The following is a 23,876-nucleotide window of genomic DNA, read 5'->3' as shown; positions in this document are numbered from 1 at the left end:
CAATGCTTCATTTTCCTTCAAAACGCTGCATGTCAAACTGGAGGCTCCACAGCTCAGGGCCTGAGCGTCACCTGCAGCTCCCTGCATGCCGTGTGCACTGGGCCCCCGACGTTCTTCAGGCCGTCCTCTCGGAGAAGTTGTTAGAAGACTTTCATCAGGAGGACCTTTGTGCCGGAGTCCAGCTCCAGCAGGTCCAGGGATTCCCGAAGGATGAACGGCGTCTGCTGGAAGCCGAGCTGTCCCAGCCTGAGTGGCAGGGCCCGGGCTCTGGACGGATTGGTGACTGCAGGGCGCCCACCGACAGTGAAGCTTCTTGTCCTCCCGCTTCTAGGTAATTTGGCCTTAAAACTACCCGGGGTATTGTCTGTCGGGGAATTTCCCTCGGCAGGCCCCCTGGGAAAAGAACCATTAGGGAAGAAAATGAGGTTCCGCAAGAAATCGTGCGGCCTTACGTTTAGCCCTCGCCATCCCCTATGGAGACTCCTGTACTTACGGGAAGGATAGCCTCGTGCCTTTGCCAGCAAAGAGGGCCTGTAAAGGAGAGACATAGGGATTTGAAAGTCCCACTCCGGCGCTAAGGAGTGTATCTCTGGGCACAGGTGACTTCAGCCCCTAGGCCCACCTGGCCCCCAGAGGCATTCCAGATGATGACTGAACCTAGTCGCTTAAGCTACAGAATGGTTCATTGGTTCCTAGGTGCATTGTCTCTCTGAGAACGTATGGGGCATGGTTTCTAAGGGCTTTTCGGCCCCTTCCTGGCACCTCGGACCGAGGCAGACACGTTGTTCTTCTGGCCTCATGTGGTTAGGAGGTCATGTCCCTGTAACTGTTCCCCTTGAGGTGCTGAGAAACGGAGGGCTCTCACGAGAACAGCAAAGCAAATGCTTTCTGGATTATAGATAAACGCAGATGCATAATGGGATAATGTAAGAAATTAATCTATAATCAAAGGGTATGCGGGAAAATTAGGGGAAAACGTCCATGTTATTTCTTAAAGGTTGTTTACGCATAGGAACATTTTCAAAATTAGGTAATGTTAGAAAAACATAGATGACTGACGTATGTTACAAGGAAAACACTAGCAAATAAAATGCCACGTTTGCTACAATAAATCGGCCAGGTCAACACACTGCTGTTGTCTGCATCCATTTTAATTTTTTGTTTTTATTTTAGTTTTTTATTTTAGTTTTGTTTTATTTTCACTTTTTCACCAATGCCGTTCATCCTTTGGGAACTCCTGGACCTGCTGGAGCTGGACTCCGGCAGGCGTCGGCAAAAAAGTGAAAATAAAACAAAAATAAAATAAAAAACTAAAATAAAAATGGACGCAGACAACCGCAGTGTGTTGACCTGGCCGATTTATTGTAGCAAACGTGGCATTTTATTTGCTAGTGATTTCCTTGTAGCATATGTCATCTATGTTTTTCTAACATTACCTAATTTTGAAAATGGTCCTATGCGTAAACAACCTTTAAGAAATAACATGGACGTTTTCCCCTAATTTTCCCTCATACCCTTTGATTATAAATTAATTTCTTACATTATCCCATTATGCATCTGCGTTTATCTATAATCCAGAAAGTATTTGCTTTGCTGTTCTCGTGAGAGGCCCTCCGTTTCTCAACACCTCAAGGGGAACAGTTACAGGGACATGACCTCCTAACCACATGAGGCCAGAAGAACAACGTGTCTGCCTCGGTCCGAGGTGCCAGGAAGGGGCCGAAAAGCCCTTAGAAACCATGCCCCATACGTTCTCAGAGAGACAATGCACCTAGGAACCAATGAACCATTCTGTAGCTTAAGCGACTAGGTTCAGTCATCATCTGGAATGCCTCCGGGGGCCAGGTGGGCCTAGGGGCTGAAGTCACCTGTGCCCAGAGATACACTCCTTAGCGCCGGAGTGGGACTTTCAAATCCCTATGTCTCTCCTTTACAGGCCCTCTTTGCTGGCAAAGGCACGAGGCTATCCTTCCCGTAAGTACAGGAGTCTCCATAGGGGATGGCGAGGGCTAAACGTAAGGCCGCACGATTTCTTGCGGAAGCTCATTTTCTTCCCTAATGGTTCTTTTCCCAGGGGGCCTGCCGAGGGCAATTCCCCGACAGACAATACCCCGGGTAGTTTTAAGGCCAAGTTACTTAGAAGCGGGAGGACAAGAGGCTTCACTGTCGGCGGGCCGCCCTGCAGTCACCAATCCGTCGAGAGCCCGGGCCCTGCCACACAGGCTGGGATAGCTCGGCCTCTAGCACCTTTGTTCATGTCACATCACAGGCTCTGCTGCACCTGCCAGAGCTGGCAAATGTCCATGTGGCCAGTGGGGCCCTCAGCCTTCCTCCCTGGGTGGCTGGAAAGCTGCACACTGTACAAAGGTACAATTTTCATTTGTCATCATACTCCATTGAAGCAAAAGGCAGCAGCAACAACGAAACAAAAGCATCAGAAAAGTGAAGGCAGACACACAGACCCACAGAAGGGACTGGAGCCCCAGTGATTTGGGGGCCCCCAGTTCCACCAGCCAATACATTCCCTGCATGCTTTCAGCCCAGCAAGACAGATTTCTGTCCTTTGTGACTGAATGCTTGCTCCTCTCTGATGGACGTGGACATGGTCCATGGGGATGCTGGGCTAATTTCTCTCTTGCTTGCAGAGTTTTTCCTCACTTCCCTCTTCCTTTCCCCTGATTCTTGAAAATATCCCTCTATTCTTTTTCTTTCTGCTTGCCTTTTTCTTTATGTGTCATCATCTGTCACACTCTTACCCTGTCTTGCTTGTTAACCCTGACATCTGGATGAGGCCCCATCCTGGGTGTTTGCATGGGTTTCTAACTAACCACTGGTCAGGAATCAAAGGCTGGTTCTGCTTCTGCATAAGGGATCTCTAAAAAATTCACCCCAGGGTTTTCCTAGAGGTGAAAGGATAAGCTTCACCAGCCATTATGAACCAGGAAATGTCGTGGCAATGGCATTAAGTACTCAAACTGCAGGATATTTTCCATAGATTTCTTTCCAACACAATACATCTATTCATTTATTCATTCATTCAGACATTCTATCACTCATACACTCATTTATGACTTACTCAACTTTTCCTATATGTATGGTAAGCATTCTCTAAGAGTGGTTTCAAAATGTATGAGAAGCTGCTACATGTAAAGATATTTAAGAAATAATGAATAATCTCATCCCCCAAGCTGCGTGTGTGTGTGTGTGTGTGTGTGTGTGTGTGTGTGTGTACATTTAATCACGCAGAGGCAAATTTTAGAACTCTTAAATAAGAAAATTTAACCTCACACATTTGAGCAATAATTGCTTTATTAAATAATCCATGAATCGCACATCACACCATCTGGCACACAGGTGGGCACTTTGAGAAGTTGTACAAATGGAAGGTTTTTATAGAGGGATGGTGGGGCCAGGGAGTTCCTAGCAAATGAGATTGGTTGTTCCAAGAGCCAAGCAGACTTTCTTAGGGGAAGAGCAAGGGGTCTTATCCACATGACCTCATCTGCCTTTGAAGGTTGAAGAGGACCCAGGTGACAGACTCATTGCCCTGTGGAAAGAAAAATTTACTTGTGATGACTGCTTAAGGCTACATTTCTGGGGTGGTTGAAATTCGTTTTGACTGGGTATGAAACCCCAGGTTGGGAAATCAGTTTATGACCTCATTTTGGGTCTGTGATTTTCTTTTTCTACCAGGGTGTGGCTCAAGGAGATATACCTTCATCGTCTGTCTCTGTGCCAGCAGGAGCTGTTCTTGGTAGCCTGCTGGCTGGCCTGTCTGGGGTAGAGAAGGGGGCGCTTCCTCTGCTCCGGTCTAGTCTCATCCTCAGCCAGGTGCTTTGTCTTTCAGTTCCGGGACTCAGACTTTTGAGTGTTCCCCCCTTTCCCTCAGCAGATGGATTCTCTTAGTCTGGGACAAGGTGTGTTCCTGTCCCTTCCCCCACTGCCCCTCCCCGCAGCTGCAGAGTGGCTCACTGTGCCCTGAGGTAGTGGGGCTCCCTGCCCTTCCCACACCCAGTGAAGTCTCCTTCCTGTGTGGGGGATGGTCGTCTTCCTGCCCTTCTTAGGAGGGAGCTGCTCCCAGGCCTTGTACCACCAGAAAGCAGTTCCCTGGTGTTTACCCTGGACTCCAGCCTGTCAGGAGCCCCTGGTAGGTTGATGGGAAAAAATCTAGAGATACGGCAAATTTCTGGGCCTCATGCTAGCCTTCAGTCATTTGTTAACAGTTGTAGCTGAATTATTCTTTCTGGTTTATAGAGACTCTGGCACCTGTCCTAAGTAAGCAAGGAATTGGTTTGCATGTCCTATTTCCTTGGAGGCATCTGTATTTCCCTAGATTTGGGGTTAACAAGCTGCCCTGATATTCAGCTCTATAATGTGATGAGGCTTTTGGGGTGATGGTGTGGCATTCGTGGGGTTCAGAGCCAAGGGCCAACAAAGAATTCTTAAGATGTCTTTGGTGCAAAAAAGTGATTTTATTAAAGCAGGGAGACAGGTTCCATGGCAGGAAGAGCTGGCCTGGACCCTGTAGATAGATGGGTTATATATTTGGGAGTGGGGGAGGTAAAAAAAAAAAAAAAACTCACAGATTACTGGAGGCCTAGCTGTTGTCAAGCTTAGGTTCTTTTCCTTCTAGCAAAGAATTAGCATTAAGACAGTAGGCAGTTCCTGGAGAAATGTTTTACTCAGCCTGCCCAGAGTATTTGTCAATGGGCTGTAGGTTATAAAGGAAATTTAATTTCACCTGCCATTTCCTTCTTGCCTTTGTTCCCCTTATCACTATGAAGGGTGATGTTTGGGCTCCAGGAAACTGAGTCTATAGGTTTTGGGAGATGAGGCTATTGATAAGACTGCCTTTTTCTTGCAACTCACTAAGATATTTGTAAACTGATGGAGACTCATGTCCTACAGGACTGTGATCTCTATCAGTTAACCATCTGTTTTCCCCCTTTCATTTGTTCTTGGGCAGCCAGGAGTGCCTGAGGAATATCACAGATATCCCACCTGGGGGTAGGAGGGTGGTGTTTGTGGCCTATCCACTTGCCTTATGCTCCCTCATCATTATGGATTCAAGAAGTGATTTTGATCATCCAGTGTTTCAAAATCTTGAGTATTGCAGTGTTGTTGTTGTTGTTGTTGTTGTTTTCCTATGTGACAATGAAACCTTTCCCCAGAACTACGTTCTTCCTTCACTTAGCTGAAAATTATATCTGGTCAACCAAGAAATAACAAGACACATAGCCCAAACACATTATCCAGATGATATAAAGCACCAAGAAATATTGAAGAGCCTGTAAACACTCTAGAACACCATAAAGTAGTTCAGCATGTCTAGCAGAGGTCAGTTCATGATAAGAGAACCATGGAACATTCTAGCAGGAATACTAAGAAGAGAATCTGGGAACATGATTCCAGAGCACTCTATTAACTCCATATGTTACAAATTCTCATGGTTTCTTATTACAAGTAATGGGAGATTTGTATTAGGATCTTCTGTGTGAGCTTCATGATTATTAGCATATGGCTTTTCTAAAGAAAATTGTGTAAGATTCTCAATCAAGTAAGATTACAACTAATTCTTTCTGATACTTAAAAAAAATTTATTGTTGATATCGCCATATTTTTGGGAATAATTGTATACCTGGACCAAATTATTCAATCATTCAGAAATACTCATTGAGCTCCTATCACTTGCAAGCCCTGTCTTAGATATTGGGGATCCATTACAAGATGGATGTTTATCTAACACCCTAAGGTGACCAATGAAGTCACAATTCTGAGTGGGCAAATATCAGTTAAGGGTCACCACTTTAAAATTTTTTAATATTTATTTATTTTTGAGAGACAGAGACCCAGGGAGGAGAAGAAAGAGAGGAAGACAGAACCCGAAGTAGGCTCCAGGCTCTGAGTTGTCAGGACAGAGCCCAGTGCAGGGCTCAAACCCACGAACCATGAGATCATGACCTGAGACAAAGTCTGACACTTAACAGACTAAGCCACCCAGATGCCCCAAGGGTAACCGCTTTAAAAAATACTTCAATTCTGGGGCGCCTGGGTGGCTCAGTAGGTTAAGCATCCAACTTGGGCTTAGGTCATGATCTCACAGTTCATGGGTTCAGGCCCCACATCGGGCTCTGTGCTGACAGCTCACAGCCTGGAGTCGGCTTCAGATTCTGTATCTCCCTCTCTCTCCGTCCCTCCCCTGCTCATGCTCTTTCTCTCTCTCTCTCTCTCTCTCTCTCTCTCTCTCTCTGAAAAATAAATAAATATAATAAATTAAGTAAAATAAATAAATACATATTTTATACACACACACACACGCACGCACACACACACACACACACTTCAGTTCGATCTCTGCCTCAGGGTCCCCACGGCAGAGTGGAGCCTGCTTGGAATTCTCTCCCTCTCCCTCTCTCTCCTCCTCCCCTGCTCACATGGTCCCTGTCTCTCTCAAAATAAAATAAACTTTAAAAAAAGAAGAATATATTGTTTCAAGCAGTCGTGTTGTTGGGTAGAGTCAATCAAACTCAGCATATACATTATAATCAAACTCAGTGAAAGGAACAGCTTTGAATCCAAATGACAGCCCTGCCTTAGTTTAAAGCTAGGTTCTCTTTTCTGCTTATGATGGATCTTTAATGTTTATTTATTTTTGAGACAGAGAGAGACAGAGCATGAATGGGAGAGGGTCAGAGAGAGAGGGAGACACAGAATCTGAAGCAGGCTCCAGGCTCTGAGCTGTCAGCACAGAGCCCGACGCGGGGCTCGAACTCACGGACCGTGAGATCATGACCTGAGCCGAAGTCGGACGCTTAACCGACTGAGCCACCCAGGTGCCCCAATGGATCTTTGATAAGAAATACAATTGCCGAGAAGTCTGTTTTGCTTGCTGTTTGCTATGAGCATTGTGAGACCTTTCCTGATTGTAACCCGCTGTGTAGTAGAATGGGCTGTAAAACTTCCTAAATGTAGTCTGATATGTAATGAAATGAGTGATTGTATACAAACTAACCGGCATTTCTCGCTTCTGTAAACCTGCTTGCTTAGCACATTCCTCACCTACCCCCTTCCCCCTTTCTTCCTCCCGCCACAAGTAAAAACCTCCCCTGTGCTATTTGTCTCTGTCTATAAAAACGCTATACCAACCCTAATCGTGGCCTCTTGCGTCACCGGCGACGAGTGTGCAGAGGACCAGGTTCGAACCTGCAATAAACGACCCTTGCCGCTTGGCTTTGACTTACGACTCTGGAGGTCTTTTGTGGGAGGTTTAGGGACTTCAGGCATTACATCAGCATATGCAGTTCTGGGGAAGGTGGTGTTGTAGGTGTTGAGATCACCTCTTCCCAATTGGAAACCACCCATGTCAATTTAAATAACCCAGAAAATGACCCCAAAACTGACAGAACTAACTGTCCACAGAGATTCCATTGAACAGGGTATCATGGGTAGAGACGAGGTGGGGAATCCAAGGGACACAGAGGACGTCCAGTGTCTACAGGGGGAAGAGGTGCAGAGGTCCTGATAAAGGAGAGAAAGGGACCACACCAGGGAGCCACCTGGGAAGAATTCCCATAACACTTCACATTGAAAACCAGAAAGGTACAGTTTCTGGAGTTCCTACACTCTGTGGGGCTTAACACCTGGAATATAAAAAACAGCAGGCTCAGCTCTGGGACAGCTCAAGGGTCGAGAGGAAACTGACTGCCCCTGCTCTTAAACAAATGGTACAACAAAGAGCTCCACAGAATTATAGCATAGAAGCAGCAGTTGGAAATACACCTGGGACACCTGGGAGGGAGACTTATTTACTAATCTCAGAGCATGCCCCATAGGGACAGAGATGGTTGAAGGACTCCTCAAGGATAAAGGAGCTGGCAGATGTCACTTACCACCTCCTCCCCCTATGTAACCACACAGACAGCTATGGGAACTCTAGAAGGCACAGGAGAACTGTGGAGCAAGGCAAGCTGACTGCCCTCACTATTCCGTGAGGACTGTCTGAACAGCATGGTTTGAGACACCCAGTCCAGGGAGGAGAGACTGGGGTGTCACCATGTTTTTCACTACCACCAAGACAGTGGGACTTCAAAGAACAGCCGCCCCCAGTGGAGGCAAGACCCCTTGACCAAGTATCGCCCCTCCATTCCTGGCAACTGCTTATCTAGTGGAGGAAGACTGACAGTGAGACAATCAGACAGCCTCTCCTCTAGTCGCCAGTCCCAGATGCCAACAGACAACTGTTTCTGTTGGTTGGTTGGTTGGTTGGTTGTTTGGTTGGTTGGTTGGTTCATTGGTTTTCCTTTATTTTTCTTTTCTTTTTAATGTTTTTTAAGTTTCATTTATTTATTTTGAGAGAGACTGAGACTGTGTGAGTGGGGGAGAGGTAGAGAGAGGGGGAGAGAGAGAATCCCAAGCAGGTTCTGCACTTTCAGCACAGAGCCCGATGTGGGGCACAAACTCACAAAACTATGGGATCATGATCAGCCAAAACTGAGAGTTGGACCTATAACTGACTGAGCCACTGAGGGGCCCTTCTTTTCTTTTCTATTTCTTTCTTTCCTCTTCTTTTTTTCTTTTGGAATCAGGCTCATAGTTTCTGGTTTGTTTTTGGTCAATTCTTTTATTGATCAGGCATTCTTATTCTATTCATTTTCCACCTTCTCTCTTTCTTATTCTTTATTTTCTTCTCCCTTTCTCTGGATTTAGCCTTATAGTTTTTTAATTCTCTGTTTGTATTTCTTTTCTCCCCTTTCATTTTACTCTTTTATGGGATCAGTCTTCACCTCCACACACCTTTCACTTTCCTTTTTCCAGGCATACTTGAACAAACAAATTAAACCACATCTGGTTGAAATTGAAACACTCCACACTGCAAGCAAAGAGGATCTCTGCAGAAGATTGAGCAGTGGAACAGAGCAGTCAAAACACAAAGCAGAGTGCACACAGCATACACCAAAAACATTTCCTGGAGTGTGATACCCTGGATGGTGTATGACCCTTTTTTAATATAGTCATACTCTATGGTGAAGGACACATAACAAGCTTTTAAAACACACAAAAGACAGAAACCTAGCCAAAATGACAAAAGAGGGAAATTCTCCCCAAAAGTAAGTTCAAGAAGAAATCACACCAGAGAATTGCTCAAAACAGACATAAATAATATATCTGAACAAGAATTTAGAATAACAATCATAAGACTAATAGCTAGCCTTGAAAAAAAGTATAAAAGCCACCATAGAACTCTTGCTGGAGAGACAAAGACCTGAGAACCAGTCAGGATGAATTTAAAAATGCCATACCTGATATGCAAAATAAACTAGACACAGGGACAGAGATGATGGAAGAAGCAGAGAGAAGAACAGATGAAATAAAAGATAAAATTATAAAAAATAATGGAGGTAAAAAAAAAGAAGGAAAAGAAATTACTAGATCACCTGTGGAGAAATAGAGAGCTAAGTTATTGCATGAAACAAAACAATATCCATATCATAGGAATTCCAGAAGAAGAAGAGCAAGAGAAGGGGGGAGAAGGTTTATTGGAACAAATTATAGCTGAGAACTTCCCTAATCTGGAGAAGGAAACAGGCATGCAAGCCCAAGAGTACAGAAAACTCCCTTCAAAATCAACGAAAACAGGTCAACACCATGACAAGAACCATGAATAAAATTGGCAAAATACAAAGATAAAGAGAGAATTCTGTAAGCAGCTTGGGAAAAATGGTCCATCACCCATAAAGGTAGGCATTTAAGGGTGATAACAGATCTGCCCATTGAAACGTGGCAGGCCAGAAGGGAGTGGCAGGAAATATTCAAAATGCTGAATAGGAAAAAATATGCAGCCAAGAATCCTTGATCCAACAAGGCTGTCATTCAGAAAGGAAGGCTTTCTCAGACAAACAAAAACTAAAGGAGTTTGTTACCACTAAACCAGCCCTGCAAGAGCTCCTAAGGGGGACTCTGTGAGTGGAAAGTACCAAAAATTACAAAGGATCAGAGGACAGCACCACAAACATGAAATCTCCAGATAACACAATGGCATTAAATACATATGTTCAATAATCACTCTGAATGTAAACAGACTAAATGCCCCAATAAAAAAACATAGGGTATGAGAATGGATAAAAAAAAAAAAAAAGATTCATCTACATGCCCCATACAAGAGAGAGGCTCATTTCAGACCTGAGGACACCTGCAGATTGAAAGTGAGGGGATGGAGAACTATCTATCATGCTCCTGGATGTCAAAAGAAAGTATGGAGTAGCCATACTTTTATCAGACAAACTAGATTTCAAAACAAAGGCTGTAACAAGAGATGAAGAAAGGCATTATATCATATTTAAAGGGGCTATCCAATAATAAGGATAAAAGTATACATATTTATGCCCTCAACAGGATAGCACACAAATAGATAAATCAGTTAATCACAAACATAAGCAAACTTATTGATAATAACACTGAAATGGTAGGAGAGTTCAATACTCCACTTACAACAATGAACAGATTTTCTACACAGAAAATCAATAACGAAACAGTGGCTCTGATGGACACATTAGACCCAATAGACTTAACAGATATATTCACAACTTTTCATCCTAAATTTTTTTTAATCTTTATTTATTTTTGAGAGAGAGACAGAGTGTGAGCAGAGGAGGAGCAGACAGAGGGAGACACAGAATCCAAAGCAGGCTCCAGGCCCTGAGCTGTCAGCACAGAGCCCAACGCAGGGCTCGAACTCATGAACTGTGAGATCATGACCTGAGACAAAGTTGGACGCTCAACCGACTGGGTCACCTAGGCGCCCCCACAACATTTCATCCTAAAGCATCATAATACACATTCTTCTCAAGTGGACATGGAACATCCTCCAAAATAGATCACTTATTGGGTCACAAAATGGCCCTCAACAGGTACAAAAAGATTGAGATCATACCATGCATATTTTCAGATCAAAAATTGAAATCAACCACAAGAAAAAAATCGGAAAGCCTCCAAATAAATGGACATTAAAGAATATCCTTCTTTAGAATGAGTGGGTTAACCAGGAAATTAAAGAAGAAACTTAAAAATACTTGGAGGCAAATGAAAATGAAAACACGACAGTCCAAATGCTTTGGGATGCCACAAAGGCAGGCTGAAGAGGAAAGTACGTTGCAGTCCAGTCCTATCTCAAGAAACAAGCAAGATCTCAAATACACAACATAATATTATACCTAAAGGAGCTAGCTACAAACACAGCAGCCAATAAAAACCAAAGCCAGCAGAAGAAGGGAAATAATAAAGATTACAGCAGAAATAGACTATGTAGAATCAAAGAGAGAGGGAGAGAGAGAGAGAGTAGAACAGATCAATGAAATTAAGAGCTAGTTTTTTGAAAGGTTACTCAAAATTGATAACCCATTAGCCAGATTTCTCAAAAGAAAAGAGAGAGGACTCTAATAGATAAAATCATGAATGAAAGAGGAGACATCACAACCAACACCACAGAAATACAATTAAAAGAGACTACTATGAAAAATTATATTCCAATAAATGGACCATCTGGAAGAAGTGGACACATTCCTAGACACTCACACACTACCAAAACTCAAAAAGGAAGAAACAGAAAATTTGAACAGACCCATAACCAACAAAGTAACTGAATTGGTTATCAAAAATCTCCCAACAAATAAACGTCCCGGGTCAGATGGCTTCCCAGGGGAATTCTACCAGACATTTAAAGCAGAATTAATACCTATCTTTCTCAAGCTGTTTCAAAAAATAGAAATGGAAGGAAAACTTCCAAACTCATTCTATGAAGCCAAAATTACCTTGATTGCTAAACCAGACAAAGACACCCACTAAAAAGGAGAATTACAGGCCAATATCCCTCATGAACATGGATGCAAAAATTTCCAACAAGATACTAGCAAATTGAATTCAACAGTACATTAAAAGAATTATTCACCATGACCAAGTGGATTTATTCCTGGCCTCCAGGTGTGGTTTAATGTTCACAAATCAATCAACATGACACACCACATTAATAGAAGAAAGGATAAGAACCATAGAATCCTGTCAATAGATGTAGAAAAAGCATTTGACAAAATACAGAACCTTTTCTTGATAAAAACTCTCAAAAAAGTCAGGATAGAAGGAACATAACTTAACATCATAAAAGCCATATATGAAAGAACCACAGCTAATATCATCCTCAATGGGGAAAAACTGAGAGGTTTCACCCTGAGATCAGGAATAGACAGAGATGTCCATTCTCACCACTGTTGTTCAACATAGTGTTGGATGTCCTAGCAAAAACAATCAGACAACAAAATGAAATAAAAGGAATCCAAATTAGCAAAGAAGAAGTCAAACTTCCACTCTTCACAAAAGACATGATATTCTAAATGGAAAACTTGAAAGACTCTACCAAAAACCTGCTAGAGCTGATACATGAATTCAGCAAAGTCCCAGGATATAAAATCAATGTACAGAAATCGGTTGCATTTCTATACACGAAAATGAAGCAACAGAAAGAGATATCAAGGAATTGAACCCGTTTACAATTATACCAAAAAAAAACCATAAAATACCTAGGAATAAACCTAACCAAAGAGGTAAAATATCTCTACTCTGAAAACTATAGAAAGCTTATGAAAGAAATAGAAAAAGTACAAAGAAATGAAAAATATTCCATGCTCATGTAAGGGAAAAACAAATATTGTTAAAATGTTGATACTAACCAAAACAGTCTACACGTTCAATGCAATTCCTATCAAAATAACATGAGCATTCTTCACAGAGCCAGAAAAAACAATCCTAAATTTGTATAGAACCACAAAAGACCCTGAATAGCCAAAATAATGTTGAAAAGGAAAACCAAATCTGGAGACATCACAATCCCAGACTTTAACCTGTATTACAAAGCTGTAGTCATCAAAAAAGTATGGCATTGGCACAAAAATAGACACATAGATCAATGGAGTAGAATAGAGAACCCATATGGATCCACAAATACATAGCCAACTAATCTTCAGCAAAGCAGAAAGAGTATCCAATGAAAAAATGACAGTCTCTTTGCAAATGGGAGAACTGGGAGAACTGGACAGCAACATGCAGAAAAATAAACGGACCACTTTCTTGCATCATGCACAGAAATAAATTCAAAATGGATGAAAGACCTAAATGTGAGACAGGAAATCATCAAAATGCTACAGGAGAGAACAGGCAGCAACTTCTTTGACCTAGGCCACAGCAACAATTTACTTAAAGATTAGTGGACCCTGTTGTGGGTTCATTTCTGGGTTTTCTGTTCTGTTCCATTGATCTATGTGTCTATTTTTGTGCCAGTTTCATAGTCTTGGTGACTACCTTTGTACTTTACCTTAAGTCCAGAATTGTGATGCTACCAGCTTTGCTTATATTTGTCAAGATTGCTTTCACTATTTGGGATCATTTGTGGTCCCCTACAAATTTAGGCTTGTTTGTACTAGCTCTGTGAAAAATGCTGGTGTTATTTTGATAGGGATTGCATGAAATGTGTAGATTGCTTTGGGTAGTATAGACATTTTAATAATATCTGTTCTTCCCATCTGTGAGCATGGAATGTTTTCTTTTCTATTTCTTTGTGTCCTCTTCAGTTTCTTTCATAAATTTTCTATAGTTTTCAGACACAAATCTTTTACCTCTTGTTTGGATTTATTCCCAGGAATCTTATGGTTTTTGATGTAATTGTAAATGGATTGATTCCTTGATTTCTCTTTCTCCTTGTTCATTATTGTTGCATAGAAATGGAAATAGATTTCTGTAGGTTGATTTTGTATCCTGCAGATTTACTGAAGTTGTGTATCAGTTCTAGCAATTTTTCAGTGGGGTCTATCAGGTTTTCCACAGAGAATCAGGTTGTCCGCGAATAGTGAAAGTCCGACTTGTTCCTTGTGAATGTGGATGCCTTTTATTTCTTTTGGTTGTCTGATTGCTGAGGCTAGACTTCCAGAATTATGTTAAATAACAATGGTGAGAGCGGACATCACTGTCTTGTTTCTGACCCTAGAGGAAAAGCTCTCACTTTGGCTCCACTGAAGATTAGCTGTGGGTCTTTCATATATGACTTTTATGATGTTGGGGCTGTTCCCTCTATCCCTAATTTTTGAGGGCTCTTATCAAGAATGGATGCTGTCTTTTGTCAAATGTTTTTCAGCATCTATTGAAGGGATCACACGGATATTATCCTTTCTTTTACTAATGTGGTTTTATCACATTGATTGATTTACAAATATTGAACCACCCCTGCAACCCAGGAATAATTCCCATTTGATCGTGGTAAACACTTCTTTTAATGTTCTGTTGGATTCAATTTTCTAGTATCTTGTTGAGAATTTTTGCATGCATGTTCATTAGGGATCTTGGCCTGTAATTCTCCTTTTTAGTGGGGCCCTGTCAGGTGTTACAAGCAAGGTAATGCTGGCCTTGTAGAATGAGTTTGGAATTTTTCCTTCCATTTCTTTTTTTCAAACAGATTGAAAAGAATAGATATTAAATCTTCTTTAAATGTTTCCTAGAAAACACATGGGAAACCATGTAGTTCTGCAATTTTGTTTATTAGATTTTTCATAACTGATTAAATTCTTTGCTGGTTATGGGTCTGTACAGGTTTACTATTTCTCTTTCAGTTTAGGTAGTTTCTATGTTTCATTTCTGCTGGTCTTCTTGAGGAGGGGCTCACTGCTCTGGTTCTCAGGCACATCTGCCCAAGAATAGCAGCACCTGCAGAGCACAGAGGGGCGGGGCTTGATGCCACTAGTTAATGCTGCTGCTGTTGGTACTGTGCTGCTTGCTCAACTTAGTTGATGCTGGGGGGGGGGGGACAAAGAGAAATGGCACCAACCCCCTCCCTCATCCCTGGACTGGGTACTCCGTGCTAGCCATTCTCAGGGCACTCCCAAAGCAGCAAACAGTCTCCTCTCATGTGTCCCAGGCATCACTCAGATTCCTGCTTTCACCCTACCTTTCCCAGACTATCTGTGTACCCAGCAGTTCAATGCCCCTATGCTCTATCGCTGGCAGGAAGACTGAGTTTTAAAACCGCAAACTTTAAGGACCTGGCATGAAGTGGACCCACACTGGTCTTGGGGGGATCTCGCCATGCTGGGACTGGTGCAGGTTTCTCCCAGAAGGGCAGCCACACCAAAGAACAGGGTGTGTATTTGGACTAAAATGCAGCAAAGAGCTGGCATCTAGATTACACGCCCTCTGTAGGTATCTCTGTTCTATGCTAAGAGGTGGGATAGGGTAATGGTGCCGGCCAGTACTGTTGTCCCCAGAGAGACAATTCTACCTCTCCTAGATACACTACAAGAAAGGGGAACAGTCTCTCCCAGTGTGTCCCAAGGACTCCTCAGTGCCTTCACTCTGCCCCTGGGGATTCTGTCCTTCTCCACAGGATGACTGCAAAACCCACTGTGTTTCACACCAGCAACAGCATGTACTTCCAACACTCCAGTCTTTGACCTCCAGTGGCTATAAAACTCATGAAAATCAGCCCCTCTCCTTTTTCTGGTCAATGGCTTTGGGGAAATGTTTTCCTTCTGTGAATCCCTATATGTTTCTCTCTCTCTCACTCACTCTCTCCTCTGTCTGAGACCAGGGCTCCCTCCCCTCCCCAGCACCTATGATCTGTATCTCCCCCAAACACAACTCCACACCTCACCTCCTACCTTCCAAGATGTAGTCTCTTCTCCCCCTTTAGTTGTGCAATTTGTCCTCTCAGTCCTCAGATTGACTTCTTGAGTATTCAGAATAATTTGATATCTATCTAGTTGTGTTCAAGGGATGAGGCAAACCTGTGGTGCTCTTACTATTCTGCCATCTTAGCTCTTCTTCTCTGACCATCTTCTTCCTTTTTCTTTTCTTCTCTTTATCTTCCATGTAGTGAGAACCCCTTGGGTCTATCTCTTGGCAAATTTCATGATAAAACTTTTCTGTCTTCTTCCATACAGGTTTCATCCTCAGCTTTGCTTCTCTTGTGTTGAAAAATGGATTTTAATTGTTTCAAGGTTTATATCCCAATGTTATCATCCAAGACAAGAAAGAGGATCTCTTTCCCTTGCCATCAACTAAAAGAATCAGCCTTCTAGTGACCTGGTCACCTAGAGTCAGTCATGGCTCTGAACCATCATTCTAAATGAGGACAAGTGGCATCTTTATGATGATTGACGTGAACTGGTTGTGTCCCATCCATGCTTCAGCCTGTAACATGGTCTAGGGTGCTTTCTCCTGATGGCCTTAGGCTGATCAGAGCCCAAGCCTATGCATGAGATGCATGAGGGTAGGGTCAACTAACAAAAAACCACATGCTGGCCATTTGAGAATGACAAGGTAGACAAGAACATAGACAAGAAACAATTAGCCTAATTCAGATGAGAAGACGGAAGTCCTGTGATTTGCTCTTCTCCATCCTATACTTTTCACCTTTCCCACATCTCCTATCTCAACTTCATTTTCCAGGAGGTCCACATGTACCATGGTGGATTCCTGCACTTCATCCCTCTGGATGTTCTCCTGCCCTGGGCTCCCTCTTTCAGCCCCTAAACAAATTAGAAGTTGTGCCTTTCCCAACGTTGGACTGAAATAAGTTGCTACACTAAGAAAGTAGATAGAAACAGCAATGAAAACAGTAATCAAATGAGGAAAGCAAAAATTTTAAGCTCCAAATACAGTGATGGTCTTTTCTTCCCCTGCTAATTTCCGCTCAAAATGTCTCTTCTGCATGATCGGGGCTTGAGAATGATTTGTGGAGGTAATTAAAACACTAGAGTAACTGAAATCTAACCATGGACATCTCCACTAGCACTGCCATTGAAACAATCAGTCACAAAAGTCCATATTCAATATCTACAGACTGTCTATGCTAATGGACCCACCTACTGACATTGATTTGTAACCCCCAGACCCACCAGTTCACTGCTATTCATAATGGCAGGGAGAGTGCTCTGACATGCGTCACCCATCACATGGGTCCTGGTGAGGCTGAACCAGTTGCTGCTCTGCATTTCCATGGTAATTCCCACACTGTAAACCTGTGTCTTTTTCATTGTCTATTTGGTGCCAAATTTTCTGCATTTACATGCACTTTCTTGGTGATTTCGGTGTTTCAAAAGGCCCTGAAGCCCAGACGTGCAAGGTTGACTCGTGTTCAAGAGGGTGTGATGTGTCTCACAGATAAAACACTTGTGCAGGTAGGTCTCTCTCAGGCTCAAGATGCAGAACTGTGGGCCTTGAGTTCAGTGGTACTGAATCAACAATGTACAAATCCGGGAAAAGTAAAAGGTCTATGTGGAGCCACCTCAGAACGTTCTAAAGTAACATCTAGGGCACTATAATGATGTTACAGAAAAGGAAGGAAAAGAGCTAAATATGTGGGTTCATGAAATGACAACCATATCTTCTTTGTTTCTAGAAGCACCATGGGCAGCACAGCTGTGGGACTGAAAGTCAAAGACACTGGAGATCACAGTAACCAAACCTGGAAATGTTATATATTTCTGAGGTGGTATTTCAATATAGGGAAATACAACATAAGATAAATTACTGGGATATACATGTGTATATATAAGATGTCTTAAAACAAAAACACACATGAAATAAGGCTGTGTATTCATCAGATGGCAACTGTTCTGAGCAGAGGCTCCAAAAACTGAACCCCGTATTTCCCCCAGGAGCAGGTATTCTTCTGTTTTCAAGATCATCTCGTTACCCTCCAAGGAGACACTTGCACTGCTACCTCTCAGGCACCACATTTATGCACCTGTGACTCCCTGTTGGTTTTGCTAAAATGCACATTGTTATTCAGTGAACCTCAGCTGAGGCCAAGACCCTATATTGCCAACAAGCCCCAAGGTGATGTCTCTGCTGCTGTCCTGAGGGCCTCAAACAGCCAGGACCTGTATCTGCCCTCCTCCTTTTATCCACAACAGGTCCACTCCAATAGGTGTCTGGTTTAAATAATAGAAATATCCACAGACAAAACTGTATTCTCCTCAGAGGCTCAGAGATGTTACCAAGGAACCATAACAGTATCAAGTCTCCAGTCAAAGTGAAAAGACTTTTAACAAGAAGAACATCAAACGTCTCAACTACTACAAACACGACAGGAGGCGAAAGAAGAAAAAACTATGAAATTGGCATCAATTCAACACAGACGTTTATTGAGGACATATTCCATGCAGGCGAGACTCCTTGCCAATGATACAAATATTAAAAAGACGTGGGCTTTGCACTCAAGAGACCTAGGAATTAGAAGGGAAAAGGGACCTAAATGCAGGGCAAAAACAAATAGGAACTGGGTGTAGATTATCCACAGTGCAGGTTAAAGTGGTGGAAATTCCCACCAAGCAGAGACTGCTTCCACTATGCAGACCAGAGAAGGTGCATGGGAGGAAGTAACACAAGATGTCCGTGACCCATGGAGGTCCTCAGACTTCATTTTACTCTAAGATAATTTTGAGATTTAAGTCTGAGACTCAGGTCAGAACAAGAATTCCTGTTAAACGACACTCAGCTTATACTGACAACTGATGCCTGAGCAGAAAGGAAAGACAAAAGCTGCACATAGGGACTTGCTGGTCCATCACTGCTGAGATGGGTTTAGGGACGTCCTGGTCCTGGGCTGCTGGGATCTCTCTCCAAAGGGAGGCCAGTGCACTGAGGTCTCCAGTGTGATTTGCTAGGAGGAACAGATTGGAAATGCTCTGCAGCAGGTGGGGATGAGGACTGTAGGGAGAGGAGCACTGGGAGGAGGAAAGGTGAGGACAGACAGGAAGGTGGGGAGATAAGCGGGAAAGAGCAGAAATATGGTTCCAGAGTCTTACCAGCGTTTCCAGAGCCAGAATGCAAGACCTGCCAGAAGCACCAGGGGCACCAGCACCGCCAGGAAGACCAAGTCCACGGGCCCGTGCTGCTCTGTGGGTTTGGTGCACAGAGAGTATCAATTCCCATCCATCTTGGGTTCAACTGCACCTTCCTGGTCCTTTTTGCTCCTGTCACCCTCTGCCTCACCAACCACCCTTCTTCTTTCTCTTCTCTCATCCCTACTCAGAGAAGGATCCTTCACCCAACCCTCTGCTTCCTCCCACATCTACAGGACCCTCACACGAAGCTCTCCATTTCTTGGGCTATTAATTTTATGTCCTTTATGATCTGGAGTCCCTAGAATCCCAAAGTTTTCAGCTGGCTTTTCTGCTTTGCTGAAGGGCCACCCACCCACGTTCCCAGCCAGCCCCCACTGCTTTCTCACCCCAGTAGAGGACCATGTCCTGGCCTCCTAGACTGCTGTGTCTCACTCGGCAAGACAGGCCAGCTGCCTCTCTGGCTTCCACATCCAAGGACGTCTGAAGATACCATGTCCCGTCAGCATGGGGCAAGACGTCGCTTCGTCGGGTGCTCTGCCTCTCCTGCTCACCCTGCATCCACGTCACCCGCACGGGCTTTGGGTAGAAACCAGAGACATGGCACACAAGGAGCAGACGGCCAGGACCCGGACTGGGGCCAGTGGACAGCCAGGCCTCTGGCTTCACTGCAGAGACAGGACAGGTATTCTCAGACTGAGAGGGAAGATCCTCACATCGCTTTAGATACACACCTTTCCACCTCTAGAAACCTGTCACCATCAGCCCTCTCCCTCTTGGCCCCTTTTCTCCCTGAGTTTGAGCAAATGTTGCAAGTTTCTGTGTGCAGAAAGAAAGCTTGGAGGGAGGGAGCAGGACTGACCTTGTCGCTGCAGAGCTGCCTTCCCTGCATCAAGTAAAGCCAAGAGGAAACGGGGACAGAGGTCATTAATAAGTGTCTGTATTCTCATGTTGACCACGTGGTACTGATTGAATAGATTGCAGACCTGCTGAGCCCTCCTTCCTCCCTTTGGAGATGGCCACCATGACATGTTATGGAAGCTCACGAGATCTGATCCTTCATACGCAATCCGCTTAAACCCTACTGGTGCCTCTCCAACGGGCAGCTCACAGCCTCTGACCACCTGAACCTGAAAGGGATCTGGGAAGAGAGATTGTGAGTTACACGATGGGGAAATGTGGGGAAAAAGATGAAATGGGATAAGTGGAAGCCAAGGACAGACAAAGCAGAGCGCGAAGTTGAGAGTTGGACAGAATGGAGCAAATTTGGTTTGAGCAGAAGCTCACACAGAGGGGAAGTGGTGGTCACTGCAGCAGAGGAAGAGGTGAATGACTGAGGAAGGAACGACTGTTGGGGGGGGGGACAGGAAGGGTGTGGGCAGGGGACAGGGACGGGCTCAGTAGGAGAGCTGGGATAAAACCATCCAGGGTGAAAGGAGGATAGTGAATACATGGAGTACATAGATAGAGTTTGCTGAGGGGACTGAATGGGGAGTAAAGCACAATTCAAAGATCTGTCACAGAGTGACGGAGAAGTAGGTATCTGGGTGGAATCCAGGGAATGGGGTGGTCAAGGGAGACACTAGTGGAGGCATGAGAGCACAGCCTGAGGTCAATGAGAGGAGGGGAAGGAGCAGAAGACATAAAGCTTTTAAGAAGTGGGGACTGCCTTCTGCTTCCTGCCCAGATGGGTGTCATTCAGTTTCACAATGGGGAGTGGAGACTTCAGAAGCCAGTGGAGACTCTTTCCTGGAGGAAGAAGGAACTCAAGGTGACACACACACCAGCCACCTCCATCCCCCCTGCCCTGAGGGACCTGAACTCACATTCAAGCTGCCATTGACTGACGTGGTCCTGAAATATCAGAAGAATTCTAATGGAAGCCGCCTGTGTTACCCTTTCCTGTTCCATCAGCTCATTGTTGCTGAAGTTGCCCTTGAACCAAGGGAGCTTGTTCACGAAAATGCCCTTCTTGCTGTCCCAGCTATGAGTCTGAAGCTCATCCAGCCAAGCTGAGACGTGATATTGTGTCCGGGAATGATTGTAAAAGGATATTGTCAGGATGATTCGGAAGGAGATTGGCTCCTGGAAGTCTGTGGCAGGAGAACAGATAGAGTGAGGAAGAGGAGGGCAGAGGGAAGGAGAGAGAATCAGAAAAGAGGCCAGGGAGGGGCCCTGAGGACAGGGAGCCATGGTTCTCTTAGGAGACATGTGCTGCCCCAGAGCCCCAGGCTTGGCACCCATCATTCAGAAGAGCACAGGGCCCTTGGGTCAGGGATGCTCAGGAAGGAACCAGGCTGACATCCCTCACTCCCCATGTGTGTGCTGGGGAACCCACACCACGAGTGCACACACAAGCGAGTGTGCACAAACACATGGACACACCCATGCAAAGATATAGTCACACAATCTTGCACAAACTAACATACACAGATACACATGCACACATTCACACACAAGTACAAACACACACATATTAACATACAAACATACAGACACACAAGCACTTTTACACACAGGACACACACACAGACACACATGCAGATACACACTGAGACACACACAGGCACCTATACACACACATTCATACATGCTTACACTCATGGAGACACTCAAGCACAATGTCATACATGATACACACATGCACAAATGAAGACACACAGAGATACACACATGGGCATTATATGCACACACTCGTAATACTTATGCACACATGCAGACACACAATCACATACATGACCACACGTTCACACACAGGCACATCTGTCAGCACACATACATGTGTGACACCCAAATGTAAGCACATCACACGTGCAGACACAAACATGTGCGCACATGTGCACATACTACACACATGCAGGAACCCATGACACAAGCACACATGCACGTATACATATATCCATACCCACACACCCCCTCAGCAGGGCCACCGTCCTCACCATCGTCACTGTCACCACCTGGGACAAGAACCGTGAGCAACACCAGTTGCAACAACAGCATCTTATGTGCAGATGTTCTTTCTTTCTCTCCGAAAGTGGGTCTTTGGCGTCTGTTCTCACAAACCTCCCCACACGCAGCCCCTCTCTTCTGACTTCCTTCTCAACACACACGCCTGCCCTGAGTCTCCGCGACAATGCAGATGGACTCCACCCTCAACCCTGGACACCTACTCAGACTCTCACTTCCCCTCCGGGTCTGACCCTCCTCTCCCGCTTCCAGCTTCTCCCTGTCACCAGCCTCCATTCTGTTTCCCGAGGTCCTAACTCAGGTGCTGGGGACCAAGTCTTGGGTGGCATGGAAAAGGGACCCTACCTCTCGCACCTTTTCTCCTCATCCAGACAGTAACCCATGAAAACACGGCTCCCCAGCATGCAGCCCTGGAGCCTGCTGTCACCCTGTCCCTCCTGCCCTTGGAACACTCCCCATGGACTCCCTTCCCTGTCTCACCCCCACCCCAGCCCATCCACATCTCTGATGTGTTACTGTTTGTGTTTAAAAACAATCAACCAGGTCAATTCGAAGATCTAATCGATTGCATTAAGGGATACAAGTTTGAGGGAGCATACAATTTGGCATGGGAAAGAGGAGCCCCTAGGAAGCGTACAAATAAGAGGTTTTTATAGGAAGGAAGTTGGAAAAATACAAGAAACAAATGTTTCAGGGAAGCTCACTTTCCTTTAATGGGGAGCGCAGGGGTCTAGCCATACAGATGACCTCCCCTCACTGGGGGATGGAGAGGACCCACGTGACAACGGACCTCACTGTGATGAACAGAGAATTCCTCGCTGACAGGGGAAGACTTACATTTCTGGGGGAGGTTGGGACTGCCGTTAGCTTAGGCATCAAACAAGGTTTGGGGACTTGGCTTGGCCTGAGACACCATTTTGAGTCCATGGGTTTCTTTTAACACTTACTCTATTTGCTTTTCCAAATTTCCCCATGATTGCCTGTGTAACAGTATCAACAACCACCAGTTCACCATTATTTTAGGGGAGAATCAGTTGTCATCAGAGAGACCACGGGACATTGAAACATCTGAAGAATACCCACTCAGTCGGACTTGCACTAATGTATATTCACTCACCAAACACTCACTTAACACCAGCCCGGTCCAAGCACCTTGCTACATGCACGAAAATACAGTCTTCACAATCCAATCACTTTATTCAAGGAGCTTTTAGTCTCTTTGGGAGGAAATAACACATACACCAAGAATTATGTATTCTGGTGTGATGACTTTTTCTTCCTTTTGTTTTGTTTTTTTTTAATTCGAGTTAACGCTATGCATTACGCAGCGTTCATCAATATAAGTATAAAACTATTCCCTTCACCATCTTCTCTCATTCCCCACCTGCCTCCCCTCAGGTGACCAACAGTGTGTTCTCTATTGTTCCCATTCAGTTTTTTTCTTTTATCTCTCTTTTGTCTTTTTCATTTGTTTTGTTTCTTCAGTTCCACACGTGAGTGAGACAATAGGTGTTTGTCTTTCTCTGGAAGACTTACTTATTTCATGTAGCTTAAAACTCTCCAGCTCCATCTATGTCATTGCATATAGCAATATTTCAGTCCTTTACTTGACTGAGTAACATCCCATTATACGTACATACCACACTTTGTCCTTCTTCACCCGTCATCCGTGGACACTGGGTGGCTTCCATAATTTGGCTACCGTAAAAAATGCCGCAGTAAACATAGGGGTGCGTGCATCTTTTCAAATTGCCATTTTCATATTACTTGAGTAAATATACAGTAGTGGAGTTACAGGATCACGTGGGAAATCTGTTTTTAACTGTTGAGGAAACTGCATACTGTTTCCACAGGGGCTGCACCAGTTTGCATTCCTACCAACGGGGCACAAGGGTCCTTCTCCACATCTTCCCCAACGCTTCCTGTGTGTCTGAATTTAACCGAACTGACAGGAGTGAGGTGGCATCTCATTGTGGTTTTGATTTGCATTTCCCTGATGAAGAGTGATGCTGAGCATCTTTTCATGTG

General features: G+C 44.2%; 1 protein-coding gene across 2 annotated transcripts in view; it reads right to left on the bottom strand.

Moving 5' to 3' along the window:
• LOC109257280 (T-cell surface glycoprotein CD1a-like) overlaps positions 1-22,045 on the bottom strand; it is a 115,860-nt gene extending 93,815 nt beyond the window's left edge. The window contains exons 1-6 of one of the 2 annotated variants that reach the window (XM_019438584.2): positions 21,821-22,045; positions 20,708-20,974; positions 19,744-20,022; positions 19,271-19,549; positions 18,846-18,936; positions 18,162-18,700 (exon numbers count right to left, since the gene is read on the bottom strand). In XM_019438584.2, coding sequence (XP_019294129.2) covers positions 18,622-18,700; positions 18,846-18,936; positions 19,271-19,549; positions 19,744-20,022; positions 20,708-20,974; positions 21,821-21,881 — 1,056 coding nt within the window. In that variant the 5' untranslated portion in view covers positions 21,882-22,045 and the 3' untranslated portion in view covers positions 18,162-18,621. Of the gene's footprint in view, positions 1-18,161; positions 18,701-18,845; positions 18,937-19,270; positions 19,550-19,743; positions 20,023-20,707; positions 20,975-21,820 lie in introns of those variants that run through there. The other variant, XM_053908884.1, reaches the window with a different exon arrangement.
• Positions 22,046-23,876: the final 1,831 nt, after the last annotated feature.

This window comes from Panthera pardus, unplaced genomic scaffold, assembly GCF_024362965.1.
Source record: "Panthera pardus isolate Hobbes unplaced genomic scaffold, ASM2436296v1 HiC_scaffold_21, whole genome shotgun sequence".
In the NCBI taxonomy this organism is placed as follows: domain Eukaryota; kingdom Metazoa; phylum Chordata; class Mammalia; order Carnivora; family Felidae; genus Panthera; species Panthera pardus.
This window is presented reverse-complemented; position numbering and strand designations above follow the sequence as displayed.